Genomic DNA, 22,016 nt, shown 5'->3' on the forward strand with positions numbered 1-22,016 from the left:
TTATCACAAATAAGAGAGGGGAAAAAACACTGAACAGAAAAAGGGGGAGGTTTTGTTCACCCCCTCCACTCTTGGATTGTTTTTGTTTAAATGACGTCATTCTTATTTGTGAAACGAGCGAGGAAGGTTAGAAAGGATTACCATTTCCTAGTAAAGGTTTGTAAAGTATGTCCTGGTGAAACCTGTAGACTGAGTGAGAAAGTAACACGGAGGTAACAAAAGATAATAGGTTAATAAATGTAATGGCTATAGGCCTATATAGCCCTTGTGTACTATAAACAGGGTTAGCAACGTTTTAGATTGCTTATTAATTGCTTGTTAGACATGCTAGGACGCTTAGCATATTAAACACACAACAAAGAATGCATTTGCGTACAAGTAATCGAATTATCTCATGTACAGCACAAATAATGTGTAATTTGGATTATTATAATTACAAGACCTTATTTCAATCGTGCAAACCTTTGACTTTTGAGTCACATTGTCGTTGAAATAATCAATTACTCTTCCAATTGAACAACACGTGTCTATGAGGAAATATTTACGAGACATTGACGTTTTTTTTAATCGCGTAATCTGCAAGAAAGTGTGCAAGGAGATGGCGTGGGAGAGGGCGGAACTAGTGTGCAGGCGGAACAAGAATCGAGAAGCCGGGAAAGAGAGGGAAATTTAAATGTGAGGACATTCTGTCAAAGCAGCTGCTATAGCACGAAACGGCTAACGCAAATATCGATCAAGAGCACTAAATACAGACCCACGGTTTCTGTTCTGAACGAGAATACCTCGTAATGTTAAAGAATGGAGTTGTGCCACGACCAGGTAACGTTTCGAGTGTAGCCGTTTCGCTCGGAGTGTTGCTAACTGTTAGCCTAGTGTTGCGAAGTTTTGGTTTGTCTTTTTAACCAGTGAGTGTAACACCATTTTTTATATAATATAGTTGTTTCTATCTTCGCGGATGAAGCGGTTTGCATTTAATGGCGTCCGTAAGTTAGTTTTTAATGCTGCAGGGAGACTTCCCATTTCTACTTAGCTCTACAAATGGCGCGTTCGCGAAAACTGGTAGATTTCTGGCTGTAAAAGTAGATTTCACTGCTGCCCACAAGTGTGACGTCACGGCAAAATGGTACCGCCCACGTCGAATATAAAACGTTAAACGATTCTATAAACGGCATTGATCTGTATGATTGTGTAATACTAGGTAGCAGCATTCATCACAACCTGTTCTGTGTGATGTTATGTGGGACAATGAGAAACTTAGCATCATTTTTTATGCCCCAGCGGCTTCAAATGCAGCACTAATGCGGTACTTGATATGACTCTCTTTAACAATGGTGTGTTCCATAAAATTGGATATTTCAAATCTGGGCATTTTCAGAATCCCCCCAGTCTTAGTAGTACCTGTAGTAGATTGTAAAGGACGTTTGCCTTGTTGTGTGTAGCTTTCAGACTCGCCCTCCAAAAACAGCTACATAGGAAGCTACTACCAGCCTCCAAACAAGATGCTGGCAATGCCAGGCGAAGCGCAGCTGGCCCCCAAAGGTGCAGAGCCCCCGGTCGAGAGTCCTGGGCCCCAACCGACGAAACAGAACAGCCAGGGTATGTGAGGTGTTGGGATCTTTTCCTTTTGTCACTGTCCCTAGAATATATATTTACAGGTAGAGTATGCTTGTCTCATATCAGCTGTCGTGGACGCACTAAGGACCCTTCAGGATAAAATCAAACGCCTGGAGCAGGAGCGGCTCCAAGCTGAGAAGAGCTACCCGCAGTTGTCGCATGACGCGAGGAAACATGAACCCGTAGCCACGTCAACGAGCTTGCCTGCGACGGAGGGCAATAACAGGAGAGGTAACCGCATGCAAAATAGTCCGAAATGCAGCGAGCAACACAAAGCAAGCGACGGCTCATGACTGAAATGTGTTTTTTTGTTTTTTCGTTTTTGTTTTTACAGAGCTGGACTCCAAGCTGCAGTCTGCCGAGTCTCGCTGTAAAGTGCTTGAGAGGCAACTCGACTACATGAGGAGGATGGTGGACGGGGCACGGCAGGATAAAGACGCACCGGTGGACAATCAGGTATAACTGACAATCCAATTGATAGAACAATTGTAATTAAAAATAATAATAATAATAATAATAATAATAATTAAAAAAATATTGAAAATTATTATTATTATTTTTTGATTTTTTAAATTTATTTAAACTAAACGCTATAGCAGCAAGAGAAGCAGCCAAGCAACCCAGACAACCACGTTCAGCGCGAAAAGCTGCAGAAACTTGAATCGGAGTGTCTCAAATTGAGCAGAACACAAAACCTGTCAGAGGTAAGATTGCTACATCATTTATGTTATTATCTCAAACTGTTTTTTATTTTTTTATTTTTTTTTGGGGTAGTTATTCGTTTTTGCTCCGCTATTGTCAGATGAAACTTGCCGTTCTGGAGCAGAGGCTTCTGAAGGAGGAGCATGAGCGTAAACTTGTGCAGGAGAAAGCAGGGCAGGTATGTCAAAAATTCAGTCGTTTTATTTCAAATCCAGCGCGGTGCCGTGAGACCCAACTTTTACACCATACGTCCACAGCTGCAGCGAGAATTAGACCTCAGCCTCCGACTGTCTTCTCCCCCTGCCGTCCAGCAGACTAAGCCGAAGAAGACCCCCCAAAAGCCCATTCTGGTATCGTTTGAAAGACGCAAGATATGTTTTAACGGTGTCGAAGTGGCGGAAACTGACCGTGTTGTATTTTTAGAAATCCCCCAGACCCAATGGGACGGCGTCACCAAGGCACAAAAGCATTCCATTTGTGGCAGGAATGGTAAGTAGCATCTTACCAAAAAGAAAGCATCTAACACACTTTTTTTTTTTTTTTGTTATATATATTTTGCGTTCTCCTTCCAGTCGACCAACCCGAGCCACTCTGTGCACGCCAACGTGCAGAGCATCCTGCACATGATGAAGCACCACCAGCCTCAGCTCTGCGAGCGGGTGAGCGCCCTGCACCGTACAGGCTTTGGCGCCAGGAAGAGCCTGCGCATGGACGGCCAGCCGGTGACCGCCAGGCGAGACGGGGAGCCCGAAGCCGACGCCCAGTCGCTGGGCTCGCTGTCCGACCTCCTCCTGGCCCTGCAGGACGAACTGGGACAAATGGGCTTGTAATTACAGCCGAGATCGTCGTAATGCGCGCGTTTGTCATTTTTGCTGTTGTTTACATGCGGCCGTTTCAGTGAACATCAGGAACTGATGCGTCAGATCGACGCCACTCAGCATACGGAGCAGCGGCGCGAATTGCAGAGAGAGTTGGAAAGTATGGTGGCCAGGATGGACAAAAAAGGAGCGCAGATCACTAAACTGAGGAAACACCAGCAGACGGTATGGACGAGCAGGAAATTCTCTTTGTAATTTGTCCGTATTAATTAATGATAAAATATTTTTGTTCTCTTAAGTATTTACCAATTATTATTATTATAGCCAATGTAAAAAAAATAGTTTTTCAATTTACAATACATTTTAGTCACGTTTTTGTGTACTGTATATATTTTAAATTGACACCAGGAGTTAGCTTCTGTTTTTAATTGTATTGTTTTAATTTATTTTAATTAACAAATACTTCTTCTTTTTTTTAGGGCCGACCAATTAATCAGCCAGTCGATTTAATCAGCCAAGCTCTTTTAAAATGTGTAAAAAAAATAAAAAAAGAGATAATTTTTCAGTTAAAATAGGACAAAGTATTATAAAACAGTCAAGAGCTAAATTGCCCAATTAATTAATTATATAATTTTATTCTGCCAATGTCAGAATCGGTATCGGCCTTAAAAAAAACATTTGGGCCCTTATTTTTCATTGTTGATTTGTCAAATGACAGGAAAATATATATTTTTTAATATGTACATATCAACCTATACGCATCATTAACTCTGTTAATTAGTAAAACCTTCATTAAGCTTTTTTTTTTTTCAAGCCTGAAACGTATTCCCATCATTCTTTCAGGTCCACAAGTTAACCCAGCAGCCGTTTGCCATCAACAAGTCGACCAAGAAGCCGAGCGCCGTGCAGCCGTTGTCGACGTCTCCTGCCAGGCCCAAAAATCATCATCAGGAGAGGCCGAGCAGCGCCGGTCAGCAGAGCCTCCACATTCTCAGGGAGACACAAAAGCTGCGGAACAGCCTCAAACAAGAAGACATCTGCTGGGAACCTTAGTCAAAAATGGCTATGTTGTATGTCGTTTTTAAATCGTATTTTCAACTGTCATGTTGTAATGATCTACTCTAAATTATATATTGTATAGTTTTAATAAAGCCTATTTTTCGACACTATTTTTTGGGCCAGTTAATGCAATGATTAGTCGCATGGTGGCAGTGTTGAGCCAGTGTCATACAACTGGGAACGGTGTCGTATTTCAGAATGTAACCAGACTGTTTGTATGGGGTTAGGTCAAGAGATTAAAACAGCTGTGAGTCGCCTGAATGTGGTTGAGTCAAAGGAGTTAACCACACTTTCCGGTATGCTTGAGTCAAAAGTGCTTATTCCTCTTTGAATTCAACCGGAACTACTTGGAACAGAAAGAAGGCAGCACTTTTGAAACAAATGATCTAATAACATAAAAGATAGCAAGGAACTAAACCAAAATGATAACTTACCTTTTTTTCCCCCAGACATGGCTTAACCTGAATAATATTAAAATTATGACGGTCCATCGTGCAATTAATGTTGGTTTGCTGTTCAGTAGTTTTTTACCATACTTACATACTGGCTCCCTCTAGAGGTACACACTATACTAAATTAAAGTTTAAACCGCATGTTAACAATGACTTTCAACTTTTTTTTTAAATCCAGGATATTCGCAGTTGTATTTAACTTTTAAGCACAATACATAACATTTTAACGGGCTCCAGGTGGCGACGTGGTACTGTCACTTGCCTACGATGCAGGTTGGCGAGGATTTGCTTCCCCGCCTGGGAGGCCGTGTTTGTATGTGGGTGAGTCAAAAAAACAACATAGCATTTTAGCTTTTAGAATTATTTTCAAACATCTAGATACAATTGTTAACTTTTGCGAGTGTGTAGTGTGCCTGTCTCAGTTGTCGGAAGCATGTCAGGGAGTTGAGACGCAGGAGGAGTGGGGGTACGAGTGTTGGAACGCTGCCATCAGTGGCCGGAAATGACGCTGTTGTGTGAAACCCGGAAGTCTAAAGTCCGTGGGATCTACCCTATTGAATCATTTTAGGTTTTTATTTTTTCTTCCTATATTCAAGTACATTGTCAATGTTATGACAGTGCTGGCAGGAAATGTGAACGTACTTAACCATTTTTAACTGTACTATTGAGGGGGAAGCTTTAAAAAAAAAAAAACAAAAAAAAAAACAGACGAAGCATGGTGCTACAATTGAGAACCACTTCTCACTTCTAAATAATTTGGTGGTTTGTTTGTTCTGCACTATTACCAGAGAAAAAAAGCTGCCGTAACATTCACAAGCATTAACATGACACCAGGAAACTGCCCTAAAATTTCTGTGTTAGAACTAAAACAAGATCAGACATTTATCATCTATATTCCAAGTCAAACAAAGACAATTATTTGAACAAACTTTATTGGGTCAACAGGCTGCAACATTTGAAAAACAATGCAAACACATGGAGAGACAGTGAGAGAGAGGGGGGGATGGGGAAACAATATTTTTTTTTTTGGTACATAGCCATTGGAATCGTACCAAGAAGATGATGGGATTATGTCTCGAGAAGGCAACACAACAAATGAATGGCACAATGTGTAGCAATGTGGCAAGCAGCCCATTGGGCCATGCAGGGAACGCTATAGGTTCGTTTTTTTAACACATTGGAAATAAACACTTATAATAGTGAAAGATTTAAAACATACTGGCCGGCTTGAAAAGTCATCCGGTGACTTGTTAAAAGCCTTCTTTCCACCATGTGGTACAGTTTAGTACATTTTATTGGGCTATGATTATTATTATTTTTTCAATGTGTCAATATGGTTTGATATCCTCGTACGTTGCTGTTTGGTTATTGAACAGAATGGTCCGCATTCTCCCATGTTCCAATGGCGTTGTATGGGAATAAAGCCAAAAAAGAGCAGCCGAGTGATTCAAAGCAGCATCTCTGAATCATACCATCTTAAAAATGATCCAAACTGTACCGCCTAGTGGAAAACGAGGCTTTAAATCGGGACATAGAGAGCGACTGCCATTGCCAAAATGAGACGCATGTTCAAAAACTTTACACAAAATGATTTTGAATTTAAGGCTCGGCGTGACAACAAACCACGACTGAGAAGCAAGAAAAGAAAAAAAACTAAACTGGTCAGAGTGTTGCTAACCATTTATATGAACAACTATGGGTTATTTTTGCACTCCTACAACTTTTGAACTGAATAAGGCACTTTTCCTGAAGATGTGCTGGCAAATGAGTAAGAAGCAGGCGACACAATGAACATGTGTTTGGGTGCAGCAACAATGTTAGCATGTGACGCTCATCTTTAAGGAATTCAGGCCCGATGATGCAGCAGCATTGGCGGATGCTTAACACTCGAAGTATTTCTGGAAACGTGGACGAAAATATGATGTGGCTCAGGCAAAAAAAAGAAAAAGAAAAAATAACTCACTGTGCGTCTTTGGGCTGTAGCGAGTTTATATTCGATACTGCATGGCCTCATAACACACAAGCGTTTGATTTGGTTTCAGTACAAACAAAGCTCGTCAGTGCAATGCTGAAGTTCCATTCCAAAACGGAGGAATTTGGCGTCGATGGCTCACGGTTTTCAAGGCATTCTCTTCATGACTTAAGTGGTTTTTCATTTTCAGTGTGGAAAAAAATCCAAAGTAGCAATTTGGCCTTAATTGTAACATCAAGAGGAAAGAAGCATCCAGCATGCAATAAAAACAACTAAACAGTAAACACCACCATAACCTTCTGCGACGAGTTGTGTAAAGCACACACCAAAAAAAGCAAAGAAAAAAAAAGCAGATCGATCCTTCATTAAGACTTCCCTGAACTTCACGAAAACCTAACAAAAACGAAGACGACTCAATGACGGCAAACAAAAAATCACACATAGCAGCACACAGCCAACCGGATTTCTCATTTATAAACATTTTTCTCAACTATAAACCTCCAAATATAAACTAAAGCTACTCGCCGATTGCCGGGAGTGTCGCGTCATTAAGACAACACATGAACTTTGCTATCTACTTTGAATGGGAGTGGGAAGGTGTTCAATATGACCAATAATAAGCCGAGGCTTCTATTGTCTTTCCATGGCTAACTAAGGCTCTTCTGTCCAGCTGGGGTACACGTCATTGCACTCCAGCAGGTAGAAATACAATCATCATCATCATCATCATCATCATCATCATCTTTCCCTCAAAGTTTCTTCGTCAAACCACACCGGACATTTAAAGGCACTTGACACCTACTGTATTATGGAAAAGTGCACGCCGCTTGCTTTCAACTCTTCATTAAACTAATTTCTCTACATTCCTAAAAATACTGTACAATCTTTCAATTTTGAAGACCACCCCTGCAACCGGACAGCTGGTGGGATCTAAGGTGACGACGGACAGGCGATGGACGATGTTTTTATTGCATCTAACTGCCCCTTTTAGGGCCGTTGTAATCTTTACAACTGGTTTTCAACCGGTGATCTTTGACCAGCAAGACGACAACAACAACAAAAAAATCGAGCCACCCGCCCGACAAATGGCTTGCTAACAGCAGCGGGAATAATCTTAACCTCTTATATATAAACTATGACCACCATATACAAGATAAAACGGTTTTAGGGAGAGGGGACAGACAAACGATTGAACGCGCTAAAAGCTGAACTGAACTTTTGCAGTTGTCACATTAAACAACTTCAACAGTGTTTCCTTTTTCGCAAACGACCGACTCATTTCTATGAGGAGGCTTTTTAATAACATCAATTTGGAGGAATAACTCTTTTTAAAAACGCGCAAGAGGAACAAGCTGGGAAACACTGTTGGAGTTATCCAGGGAGGCGGACGGGAGTGTTTTGGTTGATGGGGAGTATTCTGAGAGGTGTGGACCTGATCGCGGCGCGGCGCGGCCTCAAAGGGTGTGGTAGTTGCGGTCCTTGGACTTGCAGAACTTGTAGAGGAAGAAGATGACCGCCTGAAGTCCCAGCACCAGCACGATACCGCCAATGAAGCTGGCGGCGTCGAAGGTGGAGCTCCTGTGAGGGGCCGGAGTGGATGTCACTGGGACGCTTGTCGTGGACCCGCCTGGAGGAGGTGACATCAATCAAATAAATGAGTTGGGTTTTTTTACAGTCTAGGAGAATACAACTAAAGTACTGGGGGGCATATTTATTAGGGCCTGGCAGATTATTCAACTGATATACTTGCCTTTAAAATGGTCATAAATGGTCTTTTTTGGCAGATTTTTTTTTATAAACACAAAAGAACAGAGGAAAAATACATTCAAAACATCAATTCAAACATTCATCCCAATAATAAGTATAAAGGTATTTAAAAACAGAAAAAGTACCAGAATCGGCATCAGCCTAAAAAAAGAAAAAGATTAAAACATTAATTAATTAATTTTAAAATCAATTTCGGTCGGGTTCCAATATTCATTAAATTAAAAAAAAAAAAAATTTCCTCTGTTGATTGTACAAAGGTGTAATCATTCCTAACTATATGGCCAGGTATTGACAGAGAAGCTGCGGGACGTAGCTTAAAAAAATATTATTACATTCGAAGTATTGCAACAATTTTCTTGAAATATTTTACTAAAATAAGACTCAAAAATCTAAATAAAAATACTTAACCTTGTTTATGTCAAAAGGCGATTTTATGGGGAATCTGACTCATCCCTAAGTCCCAAATTTCATCTTAAGAAAAAAAAAATTTCTTAAATATATATATATAAAAATATATATATATATTACAGAAAATATTTTTTTCTTAAATATATATATATAAAAAAATATATATATTACATCTAACAAATTATTGTTGTTTCTTTTTAACACTACATCTGAAAAATGATCACACAAAAAATACACATTTTATCTTGATAAAATGTTACAATCCAGAATTACGTTTGTATTTTTATTAAATTGAAAAATGCATTTTATTATACTTATTTTCTTTTTTCAAACAATTCTCTTTTAACCGACTTTTCCCCCCTTTTTCTTTAAATGACTACCATTTAAATATTTTTTGTACAACTTCTGGGTGAAGATTGAAAATAAATATTTATTTTTGCAGATGCGTGCATGTGTAATGTTCCTCCTCTAAGTTGTCCCTAATTAGTTTACAAACAGTATGGCGCATGATTCATAAGTGCCATAATGTGATCGTATCTCTGTCAAAATATTGTGGGAAAATAATATATTGCAAGTTACTGATTCACGTGAGCCACTTACTTGAATTTGTGGATGCGGTTGTGGGTGCAACCGAGGTGTTGTTGTGACCAGTTGTAGGCACAGCAGTGGTAGTAATATTGGTTGAATTGGCTGCAGGTGGGTCACAGTGACAGTTAGGCGTGGCACCATTCAATATTTTTCAAGCACTAATCATCAATAAAAGGATAAAGACAACCAAAGTGTGGCACAAGTTAATTTGGCATGACAACATTTGTTACGCTGAACTCCAAATTGTACGAGCCCAGGTGCGCTGGACTATCAAGGTTCTACTGTATTGGGTTTAATCTGGTCACTCATACCTCAAAAAGCCTTGAAAAACAGGAAGTTGTGCACCTGTCGTTCTGCACTAGTTACCGTAATGCGTGACTCTGAATTAAGCAAGGCTGCAGTCAAAAATAATTAGAAGCATGGTATAGGGTGCACGAACTAAGCAGCTGGAGGAGGGGTAGCGAGGGTTACCTGAGGTGGGTTCAGGGGTGCTGCTGTAAGAGGTACTGACAACAGGGGTGGAGGTGTTTGCAGTGGCAGGGGTTGTGGGAATCAGGGTGGTTGAGCTCAGATCAGCTGGACGGGGAACCATCACCGGGAAAAGAGTTTTTTTTTTTTTTTTTTTTTTTTAACAGACAAAGCCAGACACCACGGAAACCAGACATTGAAAAACACTCCCACATTTGTCAGTTCAAGTTAAAAAAAAAAAAAAAAAAGCACACACACACCGTTAGAGACAAAAGAAGGCAGCGAGGCCAAAGAGCTGACACATTTAAAGAAAAAAAGTAACTCATGTGACTTTAGTCCAGTCGACAATGAACAATGGGAAGCGCATCTGTTGCACAATTAAACGCAAGGAGACTGTAAAATCTGATTTCAGCATTCAGAAATGCGTCACGGTTGATAAGTGACTATATCATAGCAAAACATCGGCTTAAAGGATACATGCTTTAGTTCCGCCAACGTGAACAAAACATGCAATATATTTTATTCATTGTTACATGTGACTTATGAGGTCCTTGCTATGTAATGTTGGGAGACCTACCAGAGCAGCTGGCGTTGCTACAGGTGGTGGCGTTTACATCCAGGAGACTCACGTTGAAGCAAGAGGGTGCTTGGTCCTTGGTGACGGGTGCTGAAGTACACAAGACAAATTCATGTCTTCAATGTATGTTTATTTGGATGGCCAGTAAACAATGGCTGAAAGCAACTGAGACAAAAGTAGAGTACAATATGTGGGCTACTAAATGGGTGTGACCTAACGAGTTTGTCATCTAAAAGAAGTACAACTTCCCAGCAGGAATAGTCAACAACAGGCTACTTGCTGTTTGGTTGCTTAGCAACCAGTGCCTAAATTGGACACACTTGCGTTAAACCAAGTGTGTAAGCACCGGAAATTGAGTCGTCAAAATCCAAATCTGAAACAGAGCTTTATATTGTTTGAATAGTCGTTGAATAGGGACACACCTTGCTCAACAATACAGTCATATGTCCCAATACTTTCTCTTCGCATCCCTTGAAACGAAATTGGTATATAAAAAAGGTCCAGAAATAAATAACTGGAAATAAAAACATATTTTAGATCCTATAGCAAAAATAAAGAACTGTGCCTCAGTTTTTCAATACATTTGTAGGTGAGTGCATAATCCAACCCAATTACTAATTAACCACGACACAGGACTTTGCCCCACCACGAATGTTTCCTGCCCTGGATAACAGGAAGTCTCCCGACCCCCGCCACAACATTATCTTTTTTTTGTTTTTTGTTCAGCAGGTCAACTCTCCAAACCTCTGCTGTTCTCGACAGACACGATACACATATCTGGGTTAACCCATATAGATTATCGTTGCATTTCGTTGGTGCAAATCTTGTGATTGGTTGACACACAGTGAGTCATGACTGATCATCTCATCTTGTGACTGGATTCTTTCCACGCCGTTTTCTGCACTTATAGCCTGTTAAAAGGACGCCATTCATCAATAAATTTAGACTAATCATGTTTGTTGTCATATTTGATTCAAAGCACCTGATTAACCCTAACCTACAATTATTTTTCAAAATGTTTTTTTCTCAAGACTAGAAAATCTATGCAATAAACCTGAATCATGAATAGGGTTTTGTTTTATTATCATGTTGTGTTAGAGGACTATTTAATTCATATACAGTGTGTCCTATAATATTTCTTAACTAATTTCTCCCACCAGAAGATGAATGCCCATAAATTACAGCGACACCAAGATTACAAGAGAGGCTGAAGCCACCCGTTTTTTTTTTTTTTTTAAACAATGCCAATTTACAAAAATCAGCTCCACTGATTCCTGTTTTGATTGTGTGTTAAGTAGAGTAAATGAGCCGCCTCCTTGAAGTTAATTGGGGCCAGTCTTTTGTGCTCATTGTCCTATTTAAAAAATATAAAAAATAAAAAGTACCAGCAGGCACTAGTGAGCCCCAAGGACAACATTTGTACTCCATGAGCTTAACATGGTACACGTTTGTTAATGTACCAAATATTCTACTTTTTGTTGAAAAATAAAATAGTGTTCAATGTAGGGAAAAACTTTTATTTTGCTGTAGCTGTAATTTTGATACCACAAATGTTTTACTCTCCATTATCCTTCAGTCAGTATCTTATATCGACCCATGCCTAACGGTCACAAATCAATCCTGGTTTTGAAAAGTAAAGAGCGAAACTGATTTTTGAAGACGTATCTCACAAAACTAACCACAGCTGGATCACGAGGCAGTGTTGAAAAATTTTAAATTTTCATGCTTAAGATTTGTGCACACATTTGCATCAACCTCAAGCCCCCTTCAAAAAAAAAAAAAAAAACATTTGTCCCCAATTATAATCCATTTTGGAGCTAACCCCCAAGAAGCTAGAAGCAGATTTTCAGAAATTTGGGGTTGCAAATCAATCACTGTTTTGAAAATCAAGCGCATCATGACCCATTCCAGAGCGGAACCAATCTTTCGAGCCATTCTCTCGCAAAGATTGGCACCGCTTGCTCACGAAACAGAGGTACATGCTTCAGATAATTAAGATTTTTCCACATTGTGGGTCAAAACTCCATCCAGTAATGAAAAATAAAAACAACATTCCCAGAGGGAAAACGATCTGCTGAACCACACCTTGCAGAGCTAGGCAAAGGAACAACAGCTCAAATTAACGCTCGTCTGCCAGATCCGGTTTATGATGCATCGTGCCGACATACAATATGAACATAAAAACAACTTGTTGCTTTTTTTTTAGACCGAATTGCCTGTCGTGGGTTAGTTATGTTACAGTCTAAAGAATTTTGTCACATGTTGGTTAAGTATTTTTGACACCTTTTGGAGGACTTGGCACGGTAATAAGTACAATTGTGGGGTGGAGTTTGGTAGGGCTGCTATCTAACAGGCATATGTGAAAGGTAGGGCCAGCTCTCAGATATTTGCAAGCTGGGTGACATTCGTTATATACAAACTATAGAATGAGGTCTCATATGGCTTGGCCCAGACACAAAAAAAAATTCTCTACAATCATAGCAGTGGTGTTTTGTCATAGGCTAAAAGCAAAGCTGAGCTTGGCCTACAGGCATAATAAATTCACTTCTGATGCCAAAGGCTTTTTCACATAGAACCATAAACCATGAGCTAAATGGAGTAATGATTATTCAGAAGGTGTTAGCTTGCCTCTGCTGTGTGTTTAATCTCGACTGACTCGGCACGGTCAGTATTTGCTGAGTTCAAAACAAATAAGTCATCTATTCTTGACCCGGAAAAAGGCTTTGTGAGTCAGCATTGTTACATCTGTCAATATGCTGTGTTGTACTGTCGGATCGGCTTGTTGTGGATTGTCAAAACCTGAAGCAAAAACATTCATTGCTACGTTTCTGCTGACTTCCAAAGAGGCCAAAATTGACATGCATTGTAGTCTTGTATTATTTAGTTGAACATTGTAACCTCTTTTGGAGCTCATTGGTCTACAATGTAAAATGAATTAATCAATTTCAGGGTCAAACTGACAAAACATTAACCTTTACTTTGTTTGTTTCTCAGGTACACGTGCTATGTTAAAGGACTGTGCAAATGTGATGAGAGCATAGACAATTCAGGGTATTCTGATTGCTGTCACAATCCAAAAGGGTGAAATTTGACCTGAAGGGTATGTAAGGGATCAATTATTTTTAATTATATTATGTCATTATTGTATGTTTTTATAAAATACAGTATTATGGAGTACGATTTTTTTCTCATTAATATACACATTACTATTATTATTTTTTGTCATTTTTGTGGGGAGGCTGGAACGGATTAATGACATTCCCATTCAATTTAATGTAAAAGATTATTTGAGGGAAGAATATTTTCAGTTATGAGTGTGGTCACGGAAGCAAATTAAACTTTTATCTCAAGGCACCTCTTTAAAAGAAAAAAACATTTTAAGTGACAGCTTGCAAATGCAACATGCCTTTTAAACTCTATATTCATTTTGATTATTGGGATTTTTGTTCATTTACATTTTGTCTTTGCTGTTCTGTTCAGCCGCAACATAAGAAGAACGTGGCAAGCTTTTTATAATTAAAAGAAAAACTAAACCATTTGAGATCACACTGCAAGGTAGTCAGACCAGTTTCAGAATCAAAGCTTGATATTCGGTTGACTCAACAAACCGGTCGACTCCTCAAAGAGATCCCTGCCCGTGCTCGAGTCAAGTGTGACCTTAAGTCAGTCAGGATCAGCCACTCATTTGCAAACACGCTTTCCTGTAACTAATGCCTTTTTTTTGTTTTCCTTATTCACTGGTCCGCTGTGTGAAGATAAGACAGGTTTCCTGCCACAAATCTGTTTCCTCTCCTGCATGTGTTCTAGCAGATTTACTAGCATCAGGCGCAACCACACATTCGGCCTCTGCCACTTTAACCTCTTGTTCGTAAGTAGAGTCATTCAAGTAGTCAAAATATGAGTATGTGTTGATCAAATCCAACATCGTCCATAAAATGTGACCTTAGTTGCAGCTAAAGAGCCTGTAAACGCTTTTACAGACACTGGTCTACCCTAACATAACACAGGCTGTTTTTCTGTGTTATGTGCCTATTGCAAAATCAAAACCAACTTAGTCCACCTAAGCAGATTTATATTGGTCACTTAAAAAAAAATAAAAAAATGGAGAAACTCTAGAGTAGACGAGTGAAGCCATCGCATCTTTCTACATGTACACATTCTGCTTAAGTCACCACTGTAGATACAGAACTGTCGTAAACATATGACGCAGTGTAAAGCATTTAAAAGGAAACCAGTCATCCTGTAGCATCTACTGCTGTTAACCCTCAATGTGTGATCACGATACAATAACAGTGAAATAGGGCTATTGCATTCATGCTGCTGCTGCTGCTGCTGTTTTTGTTGCCACGAAATTGACCGTGCAGCATGACATCAGCGGCGCTTCCATACATTCCCTCCATTCTCAGGAATCAGGAGTCCTAGTAGACAATTCGGGCCTCACAAAGACCGACCTGTGGCCCTCTCGCCACACATACCTGACACACATACGCACATTTAGGGACAGACAGATACTCACATGATGTGCAGTTCAGCCACTGGCAGCCCTCTGTGGCAGCGCAATCAGTACAGTGGAGGGCGGAGCATCCATCTTCTGCAAACGTATTAATTTGATTAAAAAAAATATTTGGAGATGTTTTTTTTAATTAGTATTGTTTAATGTTTGTTTTGCTTATTTTTGCTGACTTGTGGCCTTACTTTGTTCTGACGGTATGAGCGTTTTCAAACTAAGACGAATCAATACACTGTATCTTTTTGTTTAGTCACTCCATGCCTGGTATCGCTCATTGCAATACAAAATGCATTTGTGCAATAACCGCAGAAAAAGTGTGGGTGTTGAACCCTTTTACCTGGAAAAGTGTGGGTGTTAAAACTTCTCGGCAAGCTTCAAGTTTCCATCCATACAATAATTAGTATGTGAAGAAACTGTCTAAGTTTAAAAATCCTCACTTTTCAATGACTGTAGTAGGAACTTCCTTGGGATCCTGAAAATAATAAAACTTCAAGGCACAAGGACCACTTGAGACGATGTGATGCTATTTAAATATAAGATGACTTTAATATATATATATATATATATATTTTTTTTTTTATGTGACCCACCCATGAAAGAATGAATACAAGTAATTATTAAATACACCTTGGAATGGCTCCAAAGGTCAAATTATGCCTCATATTACTCAAACATCTTGAGATGGGAATGATATATTTACTGCAAAAAAAAGTCTTGATAAGTAGCTTACTGTCAAAAAAAAAAAAACTTACAAGGACACAAAAGGCTCTTGAACTAACAACCGCTTAATTTAAAAAAAAATAAAAGTGGGGGAGAATTTCTTATTGCTCAAGAAATCTAAATATTTTTGGACGGTGTCATTTTTAAGGAGTTTTCTCAAGCCTTTTCTAATGGAATCAGTTAATTGAAATTGGCACAAATTTAAATGTTTGTTTGTAAACATACTACCTTCATGGGAAAAAAAGATCTAGAATTTTTTAAGAGTATATACGGGGGGGAAAAGAAGGTAGAAAAATATATATGGAAACAGGCTTTTATTGCTCACCTTGCACATACGTGACCTTTGAACGCCTTCGTTTATTGGTTAAAATGCAGTAATTCGGTTCAATTTAATTCGCTTTTGACATGGTAACGGTCGGTTAGATTTTTCACCGATTAGCGTGGAAATAAAACTGGCTCGTCGCCAACAGGCTCATTTGTAATACGCAACACCCGAGGGGATTATGAGTGGCGTCGTCTTACATATCAATTAAACTATTATCCCTCCTGCCGTTTGCGTTCAAGTGCCATTTTCTCGGTCGTGTACGTGACGCGCTCGCGGGTGCGCGTCGAGTCGCTCGAGGCTAGTCGGCTAGCCGTTAGCATTGGCAAAGAGCGAGCGTCTGGTGAACTTACCTGAGTCTGACGCGACACACGCGCCAATGAAAGCCAGGACTGCCGCGGCAACGAAAAACACCTTCGCGTTCATGGTTGCGGGTCGACAAATTCAAGCGGTGGCAGGATACGTATCGAGAATGGGACGGCGATGATTTGTCTCGGGCACGTCGTCTCCGGTCTTGTGCTCGAGGCTGAGGCTGAGGCTTCGCTCGCTAAACTAGACACTTCCTACTTGACAGGCCATGTGACACCTTTCTACTTTGGGGGTGGGTGGGGGGAGGGGTAGGGGGAATATTGCAACGTCAACCACTGCAGCTTCCCGGAATTTGCTCGGTCTTTCCCAACATTTATTTGGGTCGCGTCACATAATTTTACAGCAGGGGAAATTTAGAAAGATGGACAAAGATATGTTTGTAATTCAGAAATATTCATTTTCGGACAAATTAAGAGGTGGAGTTTTGTTGAAGCGAAACACAGCACCCAAGGAAAAACAATCCATCAGAGGTGTGACCGATGATACAAAGCCGTATAAAGTTCGGATAGAAGTTTTCAAAAAATTTACACGTGTGAGGGTTACACAGAAGCCTCTCAATATATATATTTATATATATATTAATATTCTGAGATTATCACCATGAGCAGCTAGTGAGCTATAAAATAAATAGGCTATTGTAAAAAAATTTTTTTTTAGCAATGCTGTCAGAAGTGGGGCATGCAATGGCGATCGCACCTCCTTATTGCAAAAATAATAATAATTTCTGACACAAAATAAATTCATTATCTGTCTGTTTGAATGAATGATGCTCGATTGTGTTTATTAGGATTAACCATTTTTTGGAAAATGATGCATCACCTCATAGCCACACAACAAAACCAATTTGGAGGAAAACAAGAGACAAAAATCCATTGGAAAAAAATGCCAAAAACCGACAAAAAGCTAACACAACGCATTATGTACAGGGTAGTTTTATTATATACAGTATGGTAAACATTTCTCATGTAACAGGTACACTTTAAATCATTCATAAAGGTGCCCTTTTTCCTGTGTATGAAACCTAATGGGGGCAGCATAGTGGTCTAGTCGTCAGCAACTCACAGGACTTGAACTAGGACTTCCCTACAGATAAGCTATCGCCGCCCAAATTGTATTAATGATATTAAGAACAATACAGTTTATTAGGTCATGTATATAAATGCATGTCATGTGTTTTTTTTATGAGTTATAGTTTAAATACACCACAGTTTACAACTGTACATTCCTTCTTGGGTCTTTGATTGGTGATCGGGGACTCTTCTATCCTCTTGAGGACGTCGACACCCTCCACCACTTGACTAAAATAAACAAAAAATATATGGTTTATCAAATTGTAATATGCAAAGGTTTGAGTTTAAAAGCTGAATGTTTAGTCAGGCATACTGACCCAAACGCAACATAAGTCAAATCCATCCACCGTGTTGGTTGCAGGGTGATGTAGAACTGGGAGCCATTGCTGTGGGGACCCTTGTTGGCCATTCCTAGAGTGCCTCGCTTGTTGTGAGAAAGAGCGAAGCTCTCGTCTGAAGGCAGAGATAAAGAGAGAGAGACGTTTCAGTTAAGCAACACTGCGGATGTCATTCATCCGCTCACTGCTGTACCGTCAAATGTTGCGCCATAGATGGACTCGCCTCCATTTCCTTTCCTTTCTGGAGTAATATCTGCAAAGAATAGTAAAAACTTGCAACAACATCATTTTAATGGAATATTCTTATGTAAGATGTATAAAAAAAAAATATATATATATATATATATATATATATATATATATATATATATATATATATATATATATATATATATATATATATATATATATATATATATATATATATATATATATATATATCAGCAGCGGCCAGCAGAAGATGTTGGATTAAGGTTGTGTTTGCATATTTGTGGATGGAGGCGAGAGGTGAAAGAGAGCGTCCCGTAGCATCTGTTAAAGGAGAAAGTCCAGATAACGGTTGTTTTGGGAACAGGCCGACAAAAAATATCAGTTAACCTTGAGTTTATAGCTGGAGCTGCTCAAAGGGGCAATACTTTGCCAAATTTAACAATCCATTTTCCAAGGCGATGAGCTAACAGCTCCAATTAAAAATGTCCCCGCGGGGCATTAAAATTTATTAAATAAACGAAAAAAGTTGTGGTTTTTTTTAAGTGGTTGCAAAATTATCTAAAGGTTTATTTGTATAATTTTTTTTAATATACATTTTAAAATTAATTATCAAATGTAACTATTATGGCTCAGCTTGCAAACATCACATGACCAAACCCAGAAAGCATGTGAGCCGTGATTGGCCATTACCTGTGCCCTAATGCTGCATTCGAGGAAGGTGGGAAATCAGACTGTCCCAGTTCCGACCTCAAAGCGCTCAAGGCAAATGTAAACAACAAAGATGGCTGATCCAGATAAATTGTTTGTTATTCTGGTTAACATAGTCATTCCAAATCACGTTGTGTTATGTGAGTTTATGTAAAATAACAAAAGTATCAATAAATACCTGTTTAAAATCTTGTAAATTATGTTTTGCGTTACGTTATGGTCTGACTCAGATTAAAGCCGGTCGGTGAAATTGGGGTTCTTTTTTCTCCAAGTTCAAAGGGGCGTTCCCATGCACAATTCCTGGTATGAAGTCGGAAAAGTCCGACTTCCCATTTTCCCCGAATGCAGCATTAGGTACTGTGATGTCATTTTCAGTCGATGTCAAGGGACAAAATGGTCGCCCCCTGAGATGGATAGAATAGAAACGTGTGGATTGTTCTGCTTAATTCATATTCGACAATGCAATACTAATCAGAACATACTACAGTATTGTAAAGCACATTTTTTGACTTGATTTTTCCTTTAAGGACTGCACTTTTAATTTCCTGCATTACTTTATGTGCATTTCAAATGCTAATACCCTAGTGGTCTGACGTGCGTGGGCTGTGGCGTACCTCCGCCTTGCACCCAGCCGTTGGGCACCACCCGATGAAACAGCGAGCCCTTGTAGCAGAGCGGGTAGCCGCCGGTCGACTGGCCCCGCTCCCCTGTGCACAGAGCCTCAAAGTTCCATGACGTCTTTGGACAAACGTCCGATAAGAGCTGCGTGACAGAGAAGACGAGCGGTGAAGCACATTACTCAGCTGCAATTGCTTCAAGGATGCATTTCCATTCCTTTTCTATAGCACTTGTCTGCATTAGAGTATTTGGGCAAGAGATGGGGTACACCTTGGAATTCCCAGTTACCATGGCGACGCTATTCCCAAGGACACCAATTCACATTTTACACCTAAGGGCATCCACACAGCAAAATTGGCAGTGTTCATTTAATTTAACACCTACAGAGTTAAATTTGACACTTCAAAAGTGTATATATTGGTCCACACTAAATATATTTAATGTTTTTTTTTACACTGAGATGGGGTTAAAACTACTCTGATGGTAGTTGAAATTTAATGCTAGTCAACACTGGTCAGTGTTGATTTTACACTAGTGTGGTGTTTTCTCTTCACCGTTCGTCGATAGGTGTGAAGGCGGAGATTAGCTAGATCTCTTCTGAGCTAATCTAACACTAGGTGATCAACACTGCAAAATAACACCAATTAACTCTACACTTTAGGAGTTAAAATCAACTCCCAACAATTTAACTCTGAAATTTGAACACTTCAATTTTTGCTGGGCAGTGTTAAAACTGTGCCAAACAGATCACATGACTGTCTGTGACCAGGTAAAGTGGCTTCTTAGAAAATGTTGTTAGTATAATTGGTGTTATTTTTTAACCACAGCTATACCGATAACCTGGTAACTATTTCTGGGTAGATTTAATTTATCAGTATTGCTAGTTTTTAGCCCTTGTTGGATCAAAATGTTTGACCTAAAGCTCTGCATAACCCAGCACCATCATCACACATACATTTGCCAGGTCGAATGTGTTATATCTTTTCCCACAAGACATCAATTTACCTCAAACAACAACCTCCCCACTGGCTCTCCTCCAATCTCGATGTCCATGTAGACAAACCTGTGCTGAATAGGAAACAAAACTGTTAATTTTTTTATTAGGATTAGGATTAGGATTGGGCCTGAGGTGAAGCCTATCCCGGCTGACGTTGAGCGAGAGGCTGCACTGTTTATTATTGCGATGGTAGTTTGCAGTGGTTCGATGCGAGACTTGCCTTCGTTGCGCGGAGATGTTTCAGGTAATACTCGTCCACGCAGGAATCCTGTGGCTCGTCACACGTGAAAGCCCACTGGTCCTTGGCCCAGGCGGCGAGAGCAACGTCGTCCCCGATGAACTGTCCGTCCACAAAGCACATGACGCCGCTGGAGAACTGCCACACTTCGCCACGCATTTCCTTTAGTCACACAAGGATGTCGCCAGTGGGAAAGTTCTATTTATAGTTCATTTAGGATGTATGGGAAATTGAATATATATATATATATATATATATCTCACATCTTTCTGTTAGATTAAAGGCAAATGGTTCAGAATTTTATAGAATTTTGGGGTGACCCATGTCTCGGTATCCCACTTGAAAGGATTGACTGCACATTTCCACATTAAGAACTAAAACAGGAGCAACATTGTTATACTGGCTATAGCCAATGGTAAAAATAATACTAAATACATCACCATTGTTTATTTTATCAACTCACCTTCTTCTGATTGTCCAGAAATGCATGCCAGTCAAATTCAAGTAATGCAACAATTACTGGTTCCACAAATTCACGAGGAAACTTCTGTTTTAGTCCCTGTTTGGTCCAAAAATAAATAAAAAATAAATCACGTGAGATCATCCATCCAACGACTTTTCTATATTCTGGAGCCTAGGCCGGGTACACCCTGGACTATTCGCCAGCATCGCCGGACACGTATAGACAAGCAATTCACACCCATGGACAGTTTAGATGTTCAGTGAACCTAAACTTCTGCACTCTGTTGCATACCTCAATGATGCTCTTGGCAATGTGAAAATGTAGTTCTTTAATCAAGCCCACTATTTTGATGAGCAAATTCGGTTCCACGCCTAAAAAATAAATAAAAAAAGAGCATCATACAACACCCAGTAATAAATCGTTTTCTTTGTTTATCCATCAAATTTTGTAGGTTATATCCGTAGGACTACTGTCTGTTTTTTGTTTGCCAAAACAACAGAAAGTGTTATTTAAATGGATATTGTTGTTGTTTAGTGTTTAATTGTGTTCACTGCCATAATATTGTTTTAAGATTACCTGGCACTACTTCGTAAATGGCAGATTTATAACCTAAAGTAAAGGCTAGGCCTACAATTATATTTATGTTTTGTACTTAGGCCTATATTCTACGTATACGTTCATTTCATGTGTTTTTAATCTTAATTTTAATTATATTAATTGTACTAATAATTATATTAAATGTATACATGCGCAAATTGAAGTTGGTATGTTCCGAATGATTTGAGATACATACATTTGAGATAAGAGTCAGCAACACTACAAAACAACATGTAATCGTTGCAGTTTTCACTAACCGTTTGTAAGTGAAGCAGCCATTTCTGATGATAAGTTGGTGGTCTTTTTGTTCATCAAGCTATTTGAATTTCAGAGTTCAGAAAGTAGTTAAGTTTAATCTTTTCCCTCAAAATTGATGAAATACAGCGGAAAGTGGAGCACCGGTCTATAAACAATAACCGTGTATCCACGGC

At 39.4% G+C, this 22,016-nt stretch overlaps 3 protein-coding genes across 7 annotated transcripts; 1 reads left to right on the forward strand and 2 right to left on the reverse strand.

Annotated features, from left to right (window-relative positions):
• Positions 1-21: 21 nt before the first annotated feature.
• On the forward strand, positions 22-4,301 carry cep57l1 (centrosomal protein 57, like 1). Of its 4 annotated transcripts, none has more exons than XM_086060695.1 (11): positions 22-156; positions 1,440-1,596; positions 1,681-1,845; positions 1,949-2,070; positions 2,211-2,318; positions 2,417-2,494; positions 2,574-2,666; positions 2,740-2,805; positions 2,889-3,142; positions 3,215-3,359; positions 3,978-4,301. In XM_086060695.1, exons 1-11 carry the CDS (start codon positions 91-93, stop codon positions 4,185-4,187), a joined length of 1,464 nt encoding a protein of 487 aa, XP_085916821.1. In that variant the 5' UTR covers positions 22-90; the 3' UTR covers positions 4,188-4,301. The 4 variants fall into 4 exon arrangements, with proteins under 4 accessions (XP_085916821.1, XP_085916822.1, XP_085916824.1 ...); XM_086060696.1 differs by having other exon boundaries at positions 2,214-2,318; XM_086060698.1 differs by lacking the exon at positions 22-156 and adding an exon at positions 198-819 and having other exon boundaries at positions 2,214-2,318.
• A 1,258-nt stretch (positions 4,302-5,559) lies between these two features.
• Positions 5,560-16,553, reverse strand: cd164 (CD164 molecule, sialomucin). Of its 2 annotated transcripts, XM_086061556.1 has the most exons (6): positions 16,331-16,553; positions 14,942-15,016; positions 10,426-10,515; positions 9,852-9,956; positions 9,393-9,482; positions 5,560-8,244 (listed from the first exon to the last, which is right to left on the reverse strand). In XM_086061556.1, the coding sequence occupies exons 1-6, from the start codon at positions 16,401-16,403 to the stop codon at positions 8,072-8,074; spliced, it is 606 nt and encodes a 201-aa protein (XP_085917682.1). In that variant the 5' UTR covers positions 16,404-16,553; the 3' UTR covers positions 5,560-8,071. The 2 variants fall into 2 exon arrangements, with proteins under 2 accessions (XP_085917682.1, XP_085917681.1); XM_086061555.1 differs by lacking the exon at positions 9,852-9,956 and having other exon boundaries at positions 16,331-16,425.
• A 768-nt stretch (positions 16,554-17,321) lies between these two features.
• Positions 17,322-22,006, reverse strand: ppil6 (peptidylprolyl isomerase (cyclophilin)-like 6). The gene is made up of 9 exons (XM_086061320.1): positions 21,843-22,006; positions 21,280-21,359; positions 20,989-21,084; positions 20,508-20,687; positions 20,296-20,358; positions 19,287-19,434; positions 17,948-18,007; positions 17,734-17,869; positions 17,322-17,644 (listed from the first exon to the last, which is right to left on the reverse strand). Exons 1-9 carry the CDS (start codon positions 21,895-21,897, stop codon positions 17,533-17,535), a joined length of 930 nt encoding a protein of 309 aa, XP_085917446.1. The 5' UTR covers positions 21,898-22,006; the 3' UTR covers positions 17,322-17,532.
• Between the last annotated feature and the right edge of the window lie 10 nt (positions 22,007-22,016).

This window comes from Leptonotus elevatus, chromosome 18 (genome assembly GCF_054856555.1).
Source record: "Leptonotus elevatus isolate MCC_2025b chromosome 18, RoL_Lele_1.0, whole genome shotgun sequence".
NCBI lineage: Eukaryota > Metazoa > Chordata > Actinopteri > Syngnathiformes > Syngnathidae > Leptonotus > Leptonotus elevatus.